The 22,757-nt window shown below is 39.9% G+C and overlaps 1 protein-coding gene across 2 annotated transcripts in view; it reads right to left on the minus strand.

The window, feature by feature from the left end:
* The window catches only part of SLC7A2 (solute carrier family 7 member 2), a 34,643-nt gene extending 13,116 nt beyond the window's left edge, over nucleotides 1-21,527 (minus strand). The window contains exons 1-9 of one of the 2 annotated variants that reach the window (XM_029935080.1): nucleotides 21,468-21,527; nucleotides 10,255-10,645; nucleotides 9,430-9,585; nucleotides 6,052-6,217; nucleotides 4,432-4,565; nucleotides 3,188-3,410; nucleotides 2,589-2,593; nucleotides 1,204-1,336; nucleotides 814-950 (exon numbers count right to left, since the gene is read on the minus strand). In XM_029935080.1, the coding sequence (XP_029790940.1) occupies nucleotides 814-950; nucleotides 1,204-1,336; nucleotides 2,589-2,593; nucleotides 3,188-3,410; nucleotides 4,432-4,565; nucleotides 6,052-6,217; nucleotides 9,430-9,585; nucleotides 10,255-10,630 (1,330 nt within the window). In that variant the 5' untranslated portion in view covers nucleotides 10,631-10,645; nucleotides 21,468-21,527. Of the gene's footprint in view, nucleotides 1-813; nucleotides 951-1,203; nucleotides 1,344-2,588; nucleotides 2,594-3,187; nucleotides 3,411-4,431; nucleotides 4,566-6,051; nucleotides 6,218-9,429; nucleotides 9,586-10,254; nucleotides 10,646-21,467 lie in introns of both variants that reach the window. The other variant, XM_029935072.1, reaches the window with a different exon arrangement.
* Between the last annotated feature and the right edge of the window lie 1,230 nt (nucleotides 21,528-22,757).

Here is a 22,757-nt window from a genome sequence, read left to right on the forward strand (position 1 = left end):
AACCATTTCAGGCATAATTTAAGCATTGGCATTCTGTAATTTCCCCCAAATGCAGAGTCTCAACCAAGTTATCAGTTTTGGTTTGTATTTCTACTACCAAATAGGTTTATAAAGCTTGCTGAAGTCTCTCCCTTGCTTCCTGTAACAGGACCTTGAAGGCCATTCTCTCGGTCTGTAGAATTTCCTTGAAAATTTCTGCAGGGAATAAGGATCTGACTAGTGGCATTTTACACAGATATTAAGACATCCCTAAAGGTAGGCATCTGTGAGTTTTTTTTTAACATGAGTTAAACACCAAAATATACTCTGGTTTCTCTTCAGATCGTGTAAATCTTTTGCCTTAAACACCAAAACAGTTCAAGGCAAAAAACAAGAGTCCAAGAGGGGTTTAAGAAGAAACAGCTGTTAGTACGTCTTAGAGAACCACGGTGGTCCAGGCAGGCAGGTATCCCCCGCCCTGACGGCAGTGATTACCACAGTCAAGTATAAATTACCTTGACATTTCTTATTCTTAAATAAAAATGAGTAAAAAAATAACAGTGAAGACCCATTATAACCCTTGGCACATTTGTCAGGCACCCAAAAAAGTTAAAATTATGAAATAGTAAAAAATCCCCAAGGGTCAGTTAAGGATGAATTTCAGTAGACCACCACCACCACAGTTTTCAGATCCCAATGCTCATAACCTAATTATTCAGTGATTTTTTTCTTCTTAACTTACAAGCACAGCAAGCAGACCCTCTTTACATGTCCATGCATGCGCATAAAACGCTCAAGGCCAATGCTGAAGAATCCTATGTTTGTAAAGCTTACCAGAAATGACCCCTGCCGTCAACGTGGCAGCAACCGGTGACTGCCTCTTACTCACTCTGCCAAGAAATCTAAACAGTAAACCGTCTCGGGCCATGGCAAATAGAATTCGGGGTAAAGGAAACATAGAGCCCAGAAGACTAGAACAGAAAAATTCATAATCCACACGTAAGTTATTACAAGTATGATTCTAGACAGGTATACACAGGTAAAGGCCGGACACACTAAAATGCATAACCTATGCCCCCCCCAAAAAAAATAAAAAAAAGAAACCTTCACAAAAAAGTTATCGACCTTAACATAAAACAGAAAACTACCTAATTGCATTTCTCTTCAGAATCCTTGATAAAGAAAAGATCCCCCTTTTCTTAACAAAAGTCAACTTTCTCTCACCTGCCACCGCACCCGATGATAAAGTAGCAATTAGTGGTGTCTTCGTTTTGGAATTGATTTGAGCTAGACATTTGAAAAGCAACCCATCCTCCGCCATAGCATAGATTACACGCGGCATTGGGAAAATGGATCCGAGCAGACTGAATAAAAAGCAAACACATGCAGTATGGCAAACACATTCATGCAAGATTACATTTCAGAACTGAAATTAAGTACGTGGATAAAACGCAGCATCACAACTGTGATTATGATGTCTTGTTATTTTTAAATGGGTTATGATTGGGCATTTAAAAATATTTTCCAATATTTACCATTGTGCTAATTATTCTGTTGTAGATATTTGCCCGGCACGCTTATCACGCTAAGAACAATAGTGCAAGTAATTCGTGCATGCCCACGATTATTACTGAATTAAAACCAAATAATTAAGACTTAAGAAAACCAAAACCATTCATAGCATTAAGACATTTTTAGTGGCGATAACTCAAAAAAAAATTTCTAAACTGATATGAAATTAAAGAAGAGATTAAGTAATTTGAATTCATAGAATCGTCGCTTCATTTATTCAATAATTATGTACTTCTTGTATTTATTTTACCATTAGTTTTCCTAATATAACCTGACATTTGATCAAATTAGTAATGATACCCAGCATCATAAGATATTTGGGAGAGAGAGAGTAAAAAAAACCCAACTTACTGTAAATTTAATACATAGAAGTAGCCACGATTAAAAGTCAGGAACAGCAAAGTTATAAGAAAATGCTCTTTGCTTTAGATGTTTCATATTTCTTTGTGTTTAGTGGCTGCATCAATCCATACTTAGTTATAAAAAAATAATAACCATTTGAAAGAAAATATGTAAAATATTGTTTTAAAAATTCATTCTTCTTTATCTTTTGATAAAGCTGAATAGAGCCTGATCACAGATAAATCTATCTTCTAAGCCCATGATGTCTTCATAGTTCAGATTTTTCAAACTCTTCAGAATAAAACTCAACACTAGCAGGTGGCTGAAACCAATGGGGGCAACTTGTAATTGCTTCTAAATATTATCTTGAATAGGAAACAAACGGGATTTTTTGAGAGAGATGAAAAGCTAGGCTGATGAATTATATGAAAAGACTTCCCCCCCCCCCATTCGGACTTTTAACAAATATTTTTCACTTAAAAAATTAGTAATCAGGCAAAGAGATTACTTTTCTCTAGGAATGTTCTACAGTATCCAAGATATAAGCTAGAATGAAATATCTCATAATCGCATGTTAATTTGCAATGTGAGTAGCTCAGGGAACCGGAGACATGGATTTTCAAGTACGAAAACAGCCCCTGAAAATCCAAGCGCTCGAGATTCCATGACCTGTTTCTTTCCCCCAGAGACACTCTATGAACTTCCACCATTAATTTCAAAGCAGTTAGTTTCCATTTCTAGACCAAGTTCACGCAAATCAGCACTAAGAGAAAGGGTCTCAGTGTTTCACAGCATAACGCACACTACACTGGGCAATGTCACAGCACGCAGTGCCCAGTCACATGGACTTGATACTATTTAAGAAGACAACAGAAAACGTCAAGTCCACACATACATCTCGGTGGTCTGTAGCACTACAGACAACACTGAAGCCAGCAGGGAACGTGTTGGTATAAGTATCCTGAAGTGTTATAATACATACATACATATAGGAAGACGTGTGACACACGTGTGTGTGTGTGTGTGTATACATGTGTATCAATGCTGTACACATTCCTACTGAAGCTTAGACCACCATTATTTTGAAAAACTGACTTTTTAACTGATGGGTAAAAAACGTTTTATCACTTGACTTTTATATGAAAGTTCTGGTCAAACTAATCAGAGAATATGTAGTTGCATAACATACACCTTATACTAGGATTATTTTTAAAACCTATCAAAGCAATTCTGTAAACACTGACTCGCCTGCAGTACCGCCCACGGCCCCCGGCTCCCGGGCAATGCAATGTACCTTGTGGACAAAGCGCAGAGGGAGCCCGCAGCAACAACGTACTTGGCAGGCCCCCATCCAACATATTCGAATGCTACCGGAAGAGGGCTTTTTTCATCGAGGAGGTAGTATGGCATCATAAGTGTCAAAGCTGCAGAGACCCCAAAATAGGCCATAAAGCAAACAAGCAAAGAAGTCACAATTCCAATAGGAATCGCCTTCTGAGGATTCCGGACTTCTTCACCTAAGGAGACATAAACACAACACGTGCATATTTATTAAAATATTAACAGATAATAAAACATGGATTCTTCTTCTCCTTCCTAGTAATTTCACTCAGCTTTTGTCCCTCCTTTTTTCTTAGCTTGCTCCATCTATTCTACATGAAATGTTCTCTCTTCGTGGGGTTACTTTGCTGTTACACAAAATCCCAATTCCCAGAGGCAAGAAAAGAAAGCAAGAAATCATGCAGGTCAGTTTCCTATTTCTAGAAAAAAAATACGTGATATACCAGAGTATTAAATATTTTGAGACAGAAGAGCAGTCTCGATCCATTTGGAAAATGATTCACCCACAGAAATTAAATGAGTGCCATGGCATTGTGTGGGGCCTTAGATCGGAAGGCTTCCATAAACATGAAGGTAAATTTTTTTCTACCCAGTGTATCAATTTATATTAAGCTCCAGTTTCAACAATAACAAAAATAGTACTTTGAATCTTTCTAATAAGAGTTGGCATTTGCAGTGCCCCCAAATGGTCAATTACAAGGTCGTACAGTAATCTGAACCCAGAAGCAGCACTAAGAGTGACTCTGGCATGATTACTTTGTTGCACACGATAAAGAGAAAAGAATCACCACACTGTATTTTATCCTACTAAGAAAGAGACAGCATGATCCTCATCTGTTACTCATTGTGATAGTAGTGAAGGTTACTTCCAGACTGAAGGTTAAAGACAGCAATTATGACGAACATTTATAAAATATTTGACAGCTTGCAAAGTATTTGTCATGTGCATTATATCTTAAGTAACCTTCGTAACATGAAGGGTAGGCCCTGGCTCTCCCAATTTCACCAATGTGGAAGGCTTAGAAAGTTTCATTAAGTTTCTTTTGATCACATACAGCAGGTGTCACAGCTGGGTCCAGAACCAGCCGTGATTACCCTAAATCTGACTCTTTCCTTGACCCTCTACTGCCACCGTGGGTACTTGTGTAGAAGAAGGGGCACCTTTCCTTCCACAGGGAACCAAGATTCTGCCCTTACCAGTGGTTGCAATGCAGTCAAATCCCACGAAGGCATAGAAGCAGGTGGCAGCCCCGGCCAAAGTCCCCGCAAAGCCGTACGGCATGAAGCCCCCAGCCCCGTAGACACTCGTTCCGTTTGCAGAAGGCAGCTCTCTAAGGAGGAAAACAGACACGATGGGAAGTTACTTTCATAGAAAACTTCTAGTGGTTTGTCTCAGAGTACATCCTTGGAAAGCTATTGTGTTCACCAGCTCTTTGAAGCTTACATACATAAGATTAAAAGTAAATCCTAATTTTCTTACCCTGTCCTAGAGAGTGGAGTGGTGTTCCCAACAATGGCACCCTGCTAGGTTGCTAACACTCAACTGGAGGCTGATCAATAGCATCAGCACAAAGCCCAGATCCACTCTGGCTAGAACTCACAGCCAGCGGATGGGGAGAGCAGAGACACTGTAAGTGGGCCATGCTCTGAAACAAAAACATGAAACTTCCTCTTCTCACGGACAGCTGGGCAGGCTGCACACTTATAAATTTTACTAATGAGGCACTGGAAAAGGTGAAGTCAAATTCTCTAAGCTTGATTAGTACTGAAGTTGAATATTTTATTATTCAACATAGGTTAATATATTAATTATTGTTAATATATGATTATACAATATATTATATGCATATTATAATATATATATAATATATTCGTTACTAACATATTAAAAATTGTATAAAACCAGGGGCACCTGGATGACCCCGCTGGTTAAGCATCTGACACTTGGTTCAGGCTCAGGTCATGATCTTACAACTCGGGAGTTCGAGCTCTGCATCAGGCTCTTCGGTGACAGCCTGGGATTCTCTGTCTCTCTCTTTCTGCCCCTCCCCTGCTCACACTTCCTGTCTCAAAAATAAACAAACATTTTTGAAAAATTGTATAAAACCAGAGGATACTAATTTTTTGCCTCAAAAGAATAACTACACACATACATAAAGAAAAACATGTAGTTATACCTCACTTCATGTAATAGATATATTTGTAACCTTATCTTATTTACACACGGGAACATTAATATAAATCTTAGGATGAAACCTTTTGTATATAATTATTACTTATTTAATTTTTTGAGCCTATTAGGTTTGAAGTAAAATGTACAGACAATTCTGCTTTTGCAACCAATAACATTCTCCAGAAACTGAGGCCTAAAAGATTAGTATCTTTAGTAGGCAAGGCTGCAAGAATGCAAAGAAGCCAAATGGTGTTCCCGACGGAAGCGCAAAGGGATGCAAGCCTCAAAAACGCCCACTGATTGTGAACGGGGCACACCTTGGTGGGGAAAGAGCACCCTTCCTCAGGCTAGGGTCTCACTCCTCTTCTCCTCTACCTCCTGCAGAGCTTGATGCAGAAACCAGCCCCTGCCGGCCGCAAACAGCTGCTCAGCAGTGTCACAGCTTACGGATTTATGTGCGTAGGGGGAGACTTGGAAGAAGAGTCTTGGGATAGAACAGACCCTCAGAAATCTCTCCTAAGCACAAAACTTGAGACCCACGGTTGGTAAAGGAAAATGTAACATAAGACACAAAAGCAGCAATTGGGGGGCTGGGTGGGGGGTAACTACTCAAAATTAGAAGGGGAAAATCCCAAATATTATACCTGGCACTTGCAGATATATTTTTGAGGAACTCTTCGCTAATCTTCCAGTTTGCCACATTTCCTTTCACAAACCCAGCAACCATAACAAAGAGAAGGACCAGGATGTTGACAGCTGTGAAGATCTTATTCACCCAAGCGGATTCTTTCACTCCAAAAGATAAAAGACCTACGGGCAAAGAAAGGGTATTTTAATTTTTATCCAAGTTTTAGCAAACCGCAGTGCCATTCTGAGATAGTTACAGGGCTTAGGATATTATTTTACCAGAGTTCATATATTTAACTTACATTTATCCCTTTCTATTCCCAGTTTTGCCTCCTCTAAATGCGTAGTGATGTCTCCTACATACAAACAAGCTGGGTTCAGAGGACAGGCTGTGCTCCTCGTCAGGAGACACCACACTTCAGGAAATCAGTAGATCTAGTTAACTTGAGCTTTTATTACCAACAGATACATTGAGGTAAAGCAACTGAATTTTAATGAAATGCTCTTCTGAAGAAGCCATCTCAAGGTTAGTGATTGCAAAATTTTGAAAATAAAAGTTCAATCAAATCATCCATCTGCTTCTTATTTACAGAATACAAACAACCAAATAATTCTTCAACTGTCACACCAAAAGGATATTTTTGAGAATCAATTCTCATTTTAATAGTTTTATTTTATATTCAGATTATAAAAGCCATCAATTTCCTATTCAAGTAATTTGAAGATACAGAAAAAATATGAAGGAAACAAAGATCAAGTAAAATCTCTCCTCCAGAATTTTGGGAGTGAGCACATATGCATGCACACAAACACGTTCTCATGTGACAGAGAACCTCATTTTTAACAGTCTCATTCTCTTCCACAATATGAAGATGCCATAATCTCTTATTTCTACACTGACAGGTAACTCACAGTGTCTTACAACTTAACTAGTAGTACTGACATCCCGTTATCACCCTTGTATAAGAATCTTTGTACACTAATTATTCCTTTACAATAATGTTACGTAAGGTAACACCACATCAAGGGCATGCCACTTCATACAAGGCTTTCGGTTCACATTATCCGAAATATTCTCCAGAAAGTTTGGCCCCAATTGGAGCTGCCCATTTTTTTTCCATTAGGTTATTCTATTTCTATCAATTTGTAAGATTTATTTATATAATAAAGCAAGGAACGCTCTGCCTGTCATGTATTGCATGCGTTTTTCCCAGTTTATCATTTACTTTTATTCTTAGTGCTGATTATATATGTATGTGAAAGCTTTAGAACATAAAATTTTCCTCTTTAGTTTTTCTACCTTTAGAAAGCTTCTCCCCAATATTAACCCCAAACATTTACCTTTGTTTCCTTCTATCATGACTGTATTTATCATATTTTTATCCTTAATCCATCTTACGTAAGATAGGAATTATGGACCAAAGAAAGCTTACCTGTTCCTACTAGGGAGAGAATGGTGCGAAGGGACTGTGTCACGGAACTCCTTGCCTCTTCCATAAACTAATGCCACCCAGGATCGAATAAGCAAAAGTACCCAAGTAAAGAAGAGGGCGCCTGGATTTCACTCTTCTATGTATATCCTTCCCAGAATTTTAGGATAATGTAACCATAATGAAAGAAAGGGAACTGCATGAATAGCATCATACTGGCTTTGTCACACTGGAAACCTCTATACACCTACACACTCTATTCACCTCACCCCTATCCACTTGGAAAAAATAAACCCACAGCCATGTTTTATGAGTTTCCCAATGCCCCAGGGGCAGGCTTCTATTCTGAGATCCCCACTTCCTGCCAATAGATTAGAGACCAATGACCATCTCCTCTAAACACTGCATACACTTCCCTGTGTCTCAAATAAAGCAAAAGCTTCAGATGACATTTAGTATTACAATAGGAATTGAAATTTATAATCGGAGGTTTTGACCTTCAGATGGTCTAAAGACAGACTGCCATGCAAGGTTAGCCTATGTATAAAGTAAAAACATGCTGGTCAATGACACAGGATAATGCTGAAGGCCAACGTCTGAGTTCTGCCATGGCCTTTCATGATTCTAACTGCATCACAGCTACATGCTTCTCATCGCTTAGAGATTAAAGCTGAATACATTAAGATCACTGAAACCATCCCTAAATAAAATATGATGTAACAGATTTAATGTTAGCTAGGCTGTTTATAAACCAAACCAAATGACATATATCACCTGTTGAAAACAATTGTTGCAATTTTTCTTGACATTACAGACAAAATGTCAAATATTTTAGAGCTATAAATTTTGTTCATATCCCTAGCCCTACATAAAAATAGTTAATGACTAACTTTTTAAAGGTAAAGCTATTTTTTAAATTACATAATTTTATAAGTAAAACGTTCACTATAGAAAGACATATCTGTCACACCTTTGTAAGCACGGGAGAGAGCAGCTGGAGAGAAGGTTGCACAGGGAAATAAGAGGCAGATTATCCAGGGCACATCAGGCAGGAAGTGAGAACATAGATTTTATTCATAGTAAAATTCTTGATTAGTTTAAGCAGAGTGCAAGTAAGGATGGCAATCAAAATAGAATGTTCAAGTAATCCAAACAAATACAAGGTGGCAGCAGGCATTAAGTATGCCTATAAAAAAGCCTGCCATCTAAGTGCTCACTAGGTACCCGGCAGGAGGTCTGTACAAGATAGACATTGATATCCCCATTTTATGGATGAACAAACTGAGTCACAGGAAGATTTTTTTTTTTTTAATGTCATTCAGTGGTCCAAAGACCGTGAGTGGCAAAGTAGGACTGAAAATCTGGTTGTTCTGATTCTAATTCCTGTGTCTTTCTAAACCACTATGCTACATGACTGATAGAAATGGGAAAATTCTAGTCCCAAGCATGTTTGTCCACATAGTATCTACATTAAAAAACAACAGGTGACTTGATTATACTTCCTTTTCAGCTAGATACCTCCATTACATAGATGTAGGCATGAATAGACAGAAATTCTTCTAGAAACTGTATGCTTGCCAATATCCTCATCATAGCTAACAAGATAAAATAATGCCAAAAGTGTACGTTCTTCCTTACTGAAACTTCATCTCTGCAAATCTCCAATCCCTATTACAATGATGTGCCTTATCCTGTTCTTTAGTGCATGCCAAGTACCATTTATGTAGAAGTGCTATTTCTCCCATTCCACACAATTTAGATTTATTTTGTAAAACATATCTATCACATAAAAAAAAAAAATGTGATTCTAGCCAGTGATGAGGCCCACAGATCCCCAGTAGTAACCTAAACACATAAATACGCTGCCTCATCTTGGGAACTCGGGCCCGCAATCCAGTGGTAACTTATTTTGCTGGGGTAATGAAGTCTGGCTCATCTCAGGGAGGAGGAGACTGGCCTTCTTACCTGCCAGAAGTAGTATAAGGCACACAGCAAAAAAGTCAGGATACTCCGCGAGGCCAGTATAATTCATTTTGAAGTATGTCCTGAAAAACTGGCCAATCTGTTTGCTAAGAAGTTCATCAAAGGTGCCACTCCATGCTCTTGCAACACTTGACGTGCCTTCCCGAAACACAGAACACACAGAGAATAGGAGGTCACTGGGAGAAGATTAACATAACATCATCTGCTGCTCTATTCTAGGATGAACATGGGCTAGTTCAGACTGAATTGAAAATTTTAATCACATACAAAATGACCTTGATACTTGTATAATTATACATTGGTAACCAAATGCCCAAGTCTATAGCTGTGGAATCAGCCAACTTTATTTGCATTAAAGAACTATGGTTATGCATTATATTATATATCATATGCATTAAAGAGACGTGCAGAGGGAGAGAGAGCAAGAATCCCAAGCTGGCTCCACACTCCTCACAGAGCCTGACACGGAGCTCCATCCCACGACGTTGGGATCATGACCTGAGCTGAAATCAAGAGTCAGGTGCTCAACCATGTGAGCCACCCAGGCACCCCACGGAACTATGGTTTTTTTTAAAAAAGGTTTCCTAACCTACTACGAAGCATACTCAGAGATGAAGCAGAATCACTGGATTTTCCAATTAGGAGACATTTTAGAGGTGAGATAACCGGGACGCACAGGGATCAAGTAATCCACTCACGACCACATAGTCACTAACTAATGAAGACTTACAAAGATACCCCAAGGCCTCCCCCTCAGTGCTATTTCTACCATTCCACAAAACTGGATTGACTTTTTTTGAAACATACCTATCACATAAGATAAAATGAGATTCCAGCCAGTGATGAATGCCCACAGCTCTCCAACAGTGACATACGTGTATAAATACGCAGACCCGGTCTTGGGAACTCGGGCCCCAAATTCAGCATAGCAAAGGCCGGCCATCACGGAAGCGAGGGCAGCAATGAGGAAGGACACCACGATACTGGGGCCGGAATCTGCCTTGGCCACCTCCCCGGCCAGGACGTAAACCCCAGCCCCAAGAGTGCTGCCAACCCCCAGGGCGATGAGGTCCATGGTGGATAAACAGCGGCATAATTTGGAATCTTCTAGACTGTCCAGAGTGACGATTTTTCTCCGGATCAGACATCGGGCAAATGACAGGACGGCTCTGCAGGGAATCATTCTGAAGAAAGTAGCCTGAGGAAGAGAAGAGAAAAGGTCAGAAGCGGATCTGGAATCCTCATCCCTCCGCCTATTGGCTCAGCTTCTCAACACGATTATGGCACTATTTTGTTTTGTTTCTGCTTGACTCATTACTAGAAATACAGCCTAGAGCAATCAGGAAGAGGGCTGAAAAAGCCAAAACTGTGAATTTCTTAGAGTTCACTAATACATGGCCTTTTCTAAGAGACTGCAACAAACGGCTTATCTGGGGAACAAAGAAAAAGAAGCTCTGGCGGTTATAAAGATTTGCCATTTTTGTTAATTTGTGCTGCTACAATTTTTAAAGATATGCTGATAGAAATCTCTTCCAGGGGGCGCCTGGGTGGCTCAGACGGTTAAGCGTTCGGCTTCAGCTCAGGTCATGATCTCACAGTCTGTGGGTTCGAGCCCCACCTTGGGCTCTGTGCTGACAGCTCAGAGCCTGGAGCCTGCTTCAGATTCTGTGTCTCCCTCTCTCTCTGACCCTCCCCTGCTCACGCTGTCTCTCTCTGTCTCTCAAAAATAAATTAAAAACATAAAAAAATTAAAAAAGAAAAAAATGAAATCTCATCCAGGACATGGCTCATTTGTCCTTACTACAAGCAAGGAGATGAATGACCTCATCTTTCTTTTATTCAATCATTTTTTTAACTCATATTTTTATGCCTTATTGAACGCTAGGGATTGTGCTAAGAAACAGAGCTCCTGGATGGCTCAGTTGGTCAAGCACCTGACTCTTGATCTTGGCTCGGGTCATGATCTTACAGTTTGTGAGTTCAAGTCCCCTGGTGGGCTCTGCTGACCCATTTGGGATTCTCTCCCCCTCTCTAAGCCTCTCTCTTGCCCAAGTGTACACACACGCTATCTCTCAGAATAAGTAAATACACTTAAAAAAAAAAAGAAAAGAAAGAAACACGCCTAGAATGGGTGTGTTGTACTCATGGTCTCCAGCCTTCTGGAGCCTGCAGTCTAGCTACTGCCTAAAAGCTGGTAAAAAACACCATCATTATGTATTTCATGGCATTATCAAGTAACTTGGGAGCTCTGTTTTCAGTTCAGTCTCTTTTAATGTGATGCTATTTGAACCTTTTAGGATAAATAAAAATTCCCCCCAAAACACACTTGGATTGGGGTGCCTGGGTGGCTGAGTCAGTTAAGCACCTGCATCGGGCTCTGTCCTGACAGCTCAGAGCCTGGAGCCTGCTTCAGATTCTGTGTCTCCCTCTCTCTCTGCGCCCCCCCCCCCACTCTTTGTCTCTGTCTCTCAAAATAATGACATTTAAAAAAATGTAAAAAACACACTTGAATTTTTCTGAATAAAATTGCTATTCAATGATGGTTTGAGTATGAATTTGTAGTAAAACATACATGCTCATTTATAATGACTTGAGATTTCTAAATAAATAAATAAATAAGCCCAAAGTCCATGCCAGATATGATGTGTTCTTTTTTAAATGGAATGAATAAGGTAGACAGAAAGACTTACTCCCCATACTCTACAGGCCCAAACAATCTAGCCCTGAAAGGAATTACCAGGCTATAAAACAAAGTATGAATCTTAGTTAGGAAAAAATTATATACATATTATAGTAAAAATTCTGAAGGAAAAGATACCAAAATATTAACCATGGTGATCTCTGGGTGGTGAGCTAATTTCTACTTCTATGTATTTCATAGAACATATATTATATTGCTAATATACATTTCTAAACGATCTCTAGTAAACATGTATACCTTATATGCAAAATACATACTAAAAGTAAAAAGCTCTACATGGCCTGTCTACAGAGACATATAACTCAGCAGACTAGAAAATAGCTGATGAACAGAAAATATAATAGTATATGCAGCTTATCAGTCAATAAAATTAAATGTATTTAACTTTCAGAAGTTCTGCACAATGATGTAGAAATTGAATGCTGTCTCCTTCAATCGCATTATATTATCAATAATCTCAACTCATGAGACCACAGCTTTGCACCTTCTCTGAAGAACTCAGAGCTTTCTAGCTTATAAAATCAACTCTTGAATATTTCTCAACCTTCATATCTATAAAAGACAACTATTATTAAAATTACTTTACCTAAAAACAATAAATAAGATGAATGTTCTATGTTAAATCTAAACGACATGGTGCTCATAAGAGACACAGACATTTCTGGGACATGAATCATCCAGTTTTACACTGAACCTAGCAGAGAGAGCTAACTCCCTGGTCATATGTGCCATCTACGACTGTAGGAAACAAGTGATGGGCAAAATGAGGCACGCCTGTTCCTCACTGAACTAAGTGGAACACTCTTGATAAAATACTGGATTAATCCCAGTTTTTATGAATAAAAGATGAACATTCTCCAACTATTGCACGTTTAAAGGGAAAGTATAAGGAAACAAGGCAAACTAAAAAGAAAGTGGCAGGATTGTGGGTGGGCTTTGATTTACTTTTTTAATTCTTTTTTTCTGGTAATAGTCACAATGTTGCTTGTGAAATTTCTAAAATCAAAACAAAACAAAACCACACACACAGAAAACCTAGCATAAAAATTAAAGGGGCAAGCCAACCAATACTACAAACCTCTCTGAAATGTTAAAAATAGCAAACACTCTTAGTAACATTTACCCCAAATGAGTAACACACGAGTGACCATCATCTTGTCAACAGAAAGGCGGATTTCATCTCCAGATTACATAGGAAGCAAAATGGTTTACAGAAATCTATAGTTTTAATCAGGTAAGATCTGATAGCTACTGCCTCTTTTGTATTAAAAATGGAAAGCATTTTACGTTCAGTTTTTCTGTCGCCCTAAGGAGATAAGACAAAGCTGCCATTTCCCAAGCATTCATTTGCTTTGAGTAACAGAAACTCATACGTCAGAAGCTCTTCTCTGAATCAACAGGTTACACAATGTCCCTCACAAACAATCTCAACTACACACACCTATCTGATAAAATACTGATTGCAGAAGCTATGACACAACCAATTTTGCAGAAATATAATGGGATGAGAGAAAAGCGACGTAAAAACATACATGTCAATTTAACAAACCACTTTAAACAAACATATATTCAATCCTGTAGCTTTTACTCAAATAAAGAGAAAAGAACCCTGTGCTTTTGTAAAATAGGTTTTTACAGAGACAGAACAATATACGGAAGTAGAATGGCAACTGGGGAATAAGAAAAAAAAAAGATACTTGTGCTTACTATCAGTGATGTAATTTGATATTTACATATGTTTTTAATTTTTCCTTTAAAACATTAAAAAAAGATATGATTCTTATGGGAGATGATCAGAATAACTTTATCATACTTCTCCAAGTTATTTTCTTTGCTGAAAAAAATCCACTATGTCACACTTATCCTTTGAGTCAGGTCAGTATCCACCGTCCTTGCCTGGGCTTTGGTGTGCTCCCTCATCAACAAGTAACTATGCGGGGAGGATATGCCAGGATTTGAACGTGATTCTATTGGTCCAGAGGGCACAGGTTTTCCAAGAGCAGACAGTGATCCACACCATCATGTCCACTGTCGGTACTGCTGTTGTGGCCAAGGACTGGTATTTAATATGAAACCTCCAGAAATGTAGTGAAGGATGACAATCCTGCCTCTTGGAAGAGGCCTGCACAACACTGAGCCCCTCGTGGCCTTGGCCGTAGAATATAAAAGCTCCAATCAACATTCCTCTGAGGTCACCAATGATTCAGGTTATTCCAGAAACAGGTATGTATCCTTCTTCAACAGTGATTTTACTAAATGCTAGGACAGTGGCCTCTCTATTGAGGAGGGAAAATAACACGCCTTAGCTTAGATCTGAAAATGCTATTAGCCGACGGAGGGCTAGACTTCTCTGCAACAGAGAAGTCTCCAAACACATTTAATGAGACTGATGATACAATTAGATCTTCCTCAGTCCTGCCCCTAACAGTAAAGTATAAGTGTTTCAAGACATCTAACTCTGTGATGGAACCCTATTAATTCTTGCCAGAAAGCCAAGGTACTTCCTCAGCAGCCTGGGATTGCCTCCTTTCTCAAACTTCTCCAATCCAGGCTGCAAACAACAGCACAGAATTTCAGGTCAAGTAAATTCCTAGCCCTGATGATATGACACTACCATAGAGCAGACTTCCTTTCAACTAACCTCAGGAACCTTCCAGAATTTGCTACATATGGTCAAAAGTCAATCAAGAGTTTGATGTAGTATTTAGTCTCATAGAAATGAATCTTTCCTCTCTTTTCCAAAATAAAGTGAAACCTCAAACTAAATACTCTGTGTCAGTGTCACAGGCCCTGACAATAAATCTCACAGTAAAAAACAGCTGTGGCAGGAGAGTGGGGTAGGCCTTCCAACAAATCCTCACAAATTAGCTGGTCGGAATCATAACCAGCTCTTCCTGCCTCGTTTGAGTTGCTAGTTTCATGGTGAAACAATCTGCACTTTCTGTTTCTGGACTGACAAGGGGGAAAGGAATGAAACATACAGAATCAGGATCCCTGCCCCACTGTGGTTTTCTCTCATCTGACCTAGACCTTTGGGGTTTGCAATCTCCAAGTTCAGCATCACATTTCAAAAAGTTTAAAGTTCAAAGTTTATTTTCTTTTTTTACGTCTTTATTTTATTTTGAGAAAGACAGAGAGTGAGCAGAGGAGGGGAAGAGAGAGAGAGAGGGAGACGCAGAATCAGAAGCAGGCTCCAGGCTCTGAGCTGCCAGCACAGAGCCCGACGCAGGTCTTGAACCCACAGACTATGAGATCATGGCCTGAGCCAGAGTCGGACGCTTAACTGACTGAGCCACCCAGGCGCTTCAGCTTATTTTCAAATTATATTGGGGGTTAAATAATTTAATGAAAAGGAGAAAAGGGATATGGATATAATACCATGAGATTATTGATTTTCCTTTCATTCTTTTTACTTACGTTTAAGACATTAATTTCTCAAGAAATATTGAAAGTATAGTGCAGGATAAGAGACAAAAACAACAAACCTTTTCATTCATACCTAAAACTTCTCTTTTTTCTGGAAAACAAAAATACTTTTTTCATATACATTTCACTTATAATTGGTCTAAAGCTTATCTTTTCTTCAAATCAAATTTTCTGAACAAATTTCTCAAAACTTCCTCCAAAGCTTTCTGCAGCTAGGTGAACACAGCAAAAGTAGAAATTAAAAAAAAAAATTAATGACCCAATTCAGGCCAATACAAAGTCAATAACCATTGTAGCGATGATGTTTATATTTTTGTCCCTTTTATATGAAATCAGTACAAGGATGGTAAACTATTTCAAAATTTCTGATACAAAATCTAGACAGAGACAAGCATTTTTTTCTAAGGACATCCAAAAAACAAACCGCTGATCGAGTTTGCAAAGTACCTGGCTGATGCTTTAAAACATGAACTCACTTAGGGGCGCCTGGGTGGCTCAGTCAGTTAAGCGTCTGCCTTCAGCTCATGTCATGATCTTCCAGTTCGTGGGTTCAAGCCCCACAGTAGGTTCCCTGCTGTCAGCTCAGAGGTTGCTTCAGATCCTCTGTCCTCTTCTCTCTCTCTCCTTCCCCTACTCCTGCTATCTCTCTCAAAAAATAAATATCTTAAAAAAATTTAAAAAAATAAAAATAAAATGTGAACCCATTCAGCTTTACTTAGTAAAGGCAAAAAATACAGGAATAAGGCATCCCCAGCTGCCTCGTTTATTTTTTTTAATTTTTTTTAATGTTTTATTTATTTTTGATACAGAGAGAGACAGAGCATGAGAGGGGGAGGGGCAGAGAGAGGAGGAGACACAGAATCGGAAGCAGGCTCCAGGCTCTGAGCTAGCTGTCAGCACAGAGCCTGACGCGGGGCTCGAACCCATGAACGTGAGATCTGACCTGAGCCAAAGTCAGAAGTTCAACCAACTGAGCCACCCAGGCGCCCCTCCAGCTGCCTCATTTAGATAGATGCAGAGCAATTAAAAAACATTAAGTTTTCCAGTTTCAGTTTTTAGGGTTGGAAAAGACAGGAAGTAAAAAGAAAAGAAAAGGAAAGAAAAAAAAAAGAGAAAGAAAGTAAAGTTTAAAAAAGGAAAAGAAAAGAAACCAAAGCCCGAAGTACCTTGGTAACCAGAGTATCTGCCCAGTCAGTGCCCCACTTTCACAGTCAAGGATCTTGGTGGCACAGTTCAGCACCAGACAGACCCCTGTTCCCTCTAGGTTTCAGCAAACCTTGGCTAATAAATCACTCCAAATGCCAGAGGGCACCATCTGTTCCTTCTCCTCTGGCAGCTACTGAGGGAAGCGTCCTCTGCTAGGCCCCGTCACCCTATCCCTGCCATATCCAACATCAGGAGAGGCCCTTTGCAAAGCGATGTCACACCCGTCAAACTCTGGAAGTGCTCTACTAATAGAACTGGCCTAATATTCCTTAAGCATCTCCCATATACCAGGGATTGATCTAAGCCCTTTTAGTCTATCCCTTCAGGAATCTTCCCAGTATCCATATAAGGACTACTATGAATTCCGTTGCATAGCTGAGGGCACTGAAACAAAGTCTAGGCAGTATTACAGACATAGCTTTTTACAAGGCAGAAAGAAGTCTGTTCTTCTGAGACATCCACCCATCCAACTGGGACGCCTGAGCACTACTACTCCAGTGCTCATTGCAGTTAGAACACGGAATGAGGGGTGAACCCAGCAGATGTGACTCTGAAGCTTTCATTCAAAACCACTAACTAGGCTGTCCCACCACCTGGTCAGAAAGCTGTCGCTGCTCACGACCCACTCCTCCTTTGAAGGAGGTAGAGAAACTTTTCCCACTACCCTGTCCCGCTGCCTCCACGGCACAGGTAACCAGATCAGAGACAGACCTCTGACTCAGGGTTAAATATCCAAAGGCTGGGTACATTCACCCAATATTCCTGAAAATCTGAACAACACAACTGAAAGGGTCAGATGTCCAGTGCTCAGGCTGAAGTCACACAGACTAGAAGCCAGTTTGACGCCATGTAGAAGCCAAGTGGCTGAGAGCAGAAAGCAGACCACAGTGACTCAGGACAGCAGGGAGCCCGCCACCCCAGCAGTGAGGCCTTGCTCTCATTTCACCAGGCCCGCTGTTCACGTAAGCTATTCTGAGTGGTCTCTGTTCCTTGAAACCAGAAGCTACTGAAGAAAAGTAAGCTGGCTGCAGTAGGGCCTACTCTACTGGGCTCCACTTCCAATTTCAACCTTTCAAGTCTTCTGCTACTTCAAGCCGTTTCTCATGAATCTCCTGATAATTCCTCTTCTTTCAAGAGCAGGTATCCTCATGGAATTACTTGAATTTGTTTATATATTTTTCCAATAAGGTACTCATTGAGTTTAACATGCATTAGGCCTGTCTTTTATACCCACCTACAGATATACATACTTTCTACCTGAAAGGCACAGTTTGTAATTTTGTTTAATTAAAAAAATTTTTTAAAATATTTTTTTGTTTACTTATTTTTGAGAGAGAGGGAGACAGAGTGAAAGCAGGGGAGGGGCAGAAAAAGAGGGAGACACAGAATCCAAAGCATGCTCCAGGCTCCAAGCTGTAAGTGCAGAGCCGGATGAGGGGCTTGAACCCATGAGCCACGAAATCATGACTTGAGCCAAAGTCAGACACTTAACCGACTAAGCCACCCAGGCGCCCCAAGACACAGCTTTTTATAAGGCAGAAAACAAATACTTTCTTCTTAGACATACATACATCCAATCTGGGCTCCAGAGAACACTATTTCTTTAATGTCCATTATTGAACAAGGAGCACGGTCAAGGTCCCAGCAACAGCAAACAAGGGTTCTAGCAAACAAGGGTTCTACAGTAATTACTAATGATGTTTAAAACCTTCTTTCCACCAATGAACCAATGAATCAGTTGTTCACTTAATGAAAGGAGGGTTAGCAAAGGAAGCACTGAAAGTATTTTATCACTCTGGAGAAGGTTAAGAGCTTCCGGAGTCAGAGAAGGATGAACCGGATTGGATGTGCAGTGCCTTGGGAAAAAGTCAGGGAGGGGGGTAGCCGGGATCATGGTGTTTTGGGGGGAGGGAATGGCAAGTGCGAAGGAAGAGAAAGTGATTCAATATGTCACAGAGCCTAGGGGCTCCAGGAGAAGCTAGAGAGAGCAGGGTAAACAGAGGGGCCCCCAGGCCATGCAAGAAGCTTGGACTTTATCCTGAGAGCTGTAGGGGATCACTAATGGACTCGAAGCCAGATCTACCACTTGACAACTATCATTCTGACTGTATTATAATATAGGAAGGAATGTATTATAATACAGGAAGGAGAGGGGTGAGAAAGATCAAGCCTGGGGTTAAGAAGAAAGGAAATCAGGCTCCTGGAATAATCAAAGCACAAGGATCAGGACCTGCCGTCGAGTGAAGAGAAATGCATGGACTACGGAGCTGTTCAGGAGGTGAAGGCTACAGAGGCTGGTGACTGTGGAATTCAGGCCGAGGGCTTCTAGAGGGTCTATGTGTCCTTCATGTAAGGAATGAGAGATGGATGGGGTACCTGGGTGGCTCAGTCACTCAGTGTCTAACTCTTGATTTCAGGTAGGGTCACACTTTGTATGATCTCACACTTTGCAAGTTTGAGCCCTGCACTGGGCTCTGTGCTGGTGGTGTGGAGCCTGCTTGGGAATCTCTTCCTCCCTCTCTCTGCTCTTCCCCCATTCTCCCTCTCTCAAAATAAATAAATAAATATTTTTTTAAAAAAAGGAATAAGAGAAGGCAGTTTTCTTTGACCAACCTGATTTTAAGGTATGCGCAGGACTGTCATGTGGTCTCAACAAAGCTCAAGAGAGCACAGAAGGCAGGAGATATGGGAATTATCAGCACAGAGATGATCATTAAATGGACAGTATCACCCAGTGGCAGACTGTGTAAGAGAAGGGAAGGAACAAAACACTAAAGATCCACACATTTAGGGAATGGGAAGGAGGAAGAGAGGGAGGGGGAGGGAAAGGGGAGGAGGAAGGTGAAGGTGAGGGTGAAGGGGAGCATGAGAAACCACCACCACCACCGGTGGAGGGGCTGAGAAGAAGAGGCAAGAGAGTGGTAGAAGGAACCAGCAGTTATGACCCAAAAGAGGAGTGAGCCTTTGAGGAAGGAAAGAGTTCTCAAGAGGGTCAGACAGTGCTTGAAAAGAAGGAACATCAAGTATACTATAGTATAGAGGTGGAATTTAAGGAAAGGTATTAAGCAGGCTGTGTTGTAGCTTATGGGCAAGTAATAAATTGTATCATTTATCTTGAATGTATCATAGATAAGCTGCTATATAATGATTGCCACTTCAGATAGCTGTGAAATTAGGTGATTAACTAGTTGTTACTTAACCTTCTAATTTCTGTATAAGTCTAATTACATGAAATACAAGTTGGGGTTCTGATTTTTTACTTTGCCTATCCATTTGGAGTGTCATTGTAACTACTGTATTGTAAATGATGGAAAATAATTGCATATGTTAAAAAAATAGTGTTATATTCTAAAAAAAAATAAAGTTACACAAAAAAATTTAAAAAATTAAATTAAAATGACAAAAAAAAAAAAAAAAGAAAAGAAGGAACAAAGCATGATGTAGGTATCCAGTGATGAGGAAATCGTTGGTGATCTTGACAAAAGAAGTTCCTGTGGCCTGGTGGGGGTGTAAGCCAGGTGCACTGGGCTGAGAAATGATGAGAGGTGAGGCAGCAAAACAAGTTCAGGTGGCTTTTTCCAGCAAATGACATGAGAGGCCCATGGAGTGGAAGGAGGTCTTTGTATAAAGAAGGCATTTACCGTGTTTAGACACTGAAGGGAAAGTGTTGGGGGGGGAGAGAGAGGTAAAACATACAGAAGGGAGAATGGATAAAGAAGGTCCTCGAGACGTGGAACACTGACATCCCGAGCTGGGATGAAGATTAGGTAGAAGTGGCACGTCCGCCCTGAGAGTCAAGGAGGACAGGGTGGGACGGCCAGACAAGAGTGTGGGCGAGGCCGTAACTGCTGAGCTCTCGTTCTACCGAGAACTCCTAGGATCCTACCTGTCCGTGGCATACACAGTAGACCCTTGCACTGAGCGGACCCACTCATGCACACGTTTTCTGTAAGTGCCGTACAGCACTGTAAAGGTATTTTCTCTCGTGATTATCTTAGTAACATTTTCCTTTCTCTAGCTTACTGTAATGTAAGAATACTGTATTTAATAGATATAATACACAAAATGTGTATTAACTATTCGTATTACCTATAAGGCTTCTGATCAACAGTAGGTTATTAGTAGTTAAAGTTTTGGGAGAGCCAAAAGTTATACTTGGATTTTTGACTATGAGAAAGGTTGGTGCCCCTGCCCCCCGACCATGTTGTTCAAGGGGCGACTGTAATTTATAAATAACAATAAAAGGGAATGAACAAATAATGTCAGGATGACTTCAGTAAAACTGTGCATGGATGTTTCTTTGTTTTGTTTTGATCATTAAAAACATGTACTCTCATTCTAAACATTAACAAAAAATAAATGCGTAGTAACTCCAAGTATATGCTTCTAGAATATAGTTAAAACTTCCATGATGAGCTTTTGGCATCCTCAGAAAACAAACAGTAGCATTTGGTACAGTGATTTCATGGAACAAGGTATTCTAAATAAATGAGCTTTCTAGATAACTGAAGTTTAAACTTCTAAATCATTGACTACTGTTGCTGAAATCTTGCCACAATCCAGTGACCCCCTAACGGCTGCTGAATTCTACAGTGACTATCTGCTGTGCTATCAGGTCCCTAAGCTGCTCATCTTTACAAGACAATGATGCTTCTCAAACTGTTTTAAAACAAATAAATGCTATTACCTCACTCAAGGATGTCTAAGAATCCAGATGGAAGGGACAGATCCAGGCTCCTGCTGACTGTCACTGCTAAGAAAGGTTTTTTATTTATTTTTAGATTAGTAGCTGAATTTCAGATTAAGGAATCTAGAACTATGTTCATGAACTAGGTTTGTTAAAAGTACAACAAAGCTCTTTTTTTTTCTCTGAAGAAATACTTTAGAATACTCGGACTCCCACGAATTATTCTCTTCCTAAACAGAGCCAAAGCACCCCCCTCGAGTCACCACCCCTAAAAGCTAGCTGATCTAATTAATTGTTAGAATTCAGCCACTTTTGTTTCAACGCTAAGCAAAATTCCTTCTATCAAACTGTGGTATAACAGGAATTCAAGCAGAATTCAGATTCATTTTGAGTTCAAGTTCACAAAATTTAGATGGATACTATGCCAAGTGTACTCAGGGTTTATGGTTGCACTCTGGAAAGCCATTTCTTGAAAATTTGTCATTTTTTGAAGCGATACATTCAATTTGACAAAGCATGCTCTGATTTGGTACTTTTTAAAATACAGAAACAATGCATCGCCAGAGATTTTTATCATTAGCATCTTGGTGGACTGTGGAAACACTATTATTGGCTGAGACGGGTTTGGAAGTTCATGTTGGCTTCAAAGAAATCTGAATAAAACATTTCTATTCTGTGCTCAGGGAAAGTAATTAAAACAGTGCTAGTGATTCATCCTCATAATTTAGAGCCTAAGATTTCAGTTCAGAAGACAAAAACAAAGAAGTTTTAAAAGTAAAATAACTTGAAATAACCTTAACTTGAATAATCTTCTTAACAATGAGGTCTGACATTCTTGTCACATTCCTATTCCACTTATTAATATGCCATGACTGCAAATAATTTCTCCAACTTAAGTTTTCACCAAACTTTTCTTAATTTTTAGAATATTACTGCATAGACTGAATTTGACCTATTGATTGCTGAATGAACTTTCAACTTCTCTAAAAGATTAACTCTTGGAATTTCAAAAAGAGGGTGACCCAGTTGGTTGAACATCCAACTCTTGATTCTGGCCCAGTTAATGATCCTGGGATGGAGCCTCGAGTTGGGCTCTATGCTGAACATGGAGCCTGCTTAAGATTCTCTCTCGCTCTTCCCCTCTGCTCCTCTCCCACTCATGCTCTCTCTAAAATAAAAATAAATCGGGGGGCCTGGGTGGCTCAGTCAGCTGTCGGGGCTGCCAAGTTTTCTGTCTGCCTCAGGCAAGGATGATCACTCTCCAGAGAGTGAACCAGCAAACAAGATTTG

The sequence above is a fragment of the Suricata suricatta genome, chromosome 1, assembly GCF_006229205.1.
Source record: "Suricata suricatta isolate VVHF042 chromosome 1, meerkat_22Aug2017_6uvM2_HiC, whole genome shotgun sequence".
NCBI lineage: Eukaryota > Metazoa > Chordata > Mammalia > Carnivora > Herpestidae > Suricata > Suricata suricatta.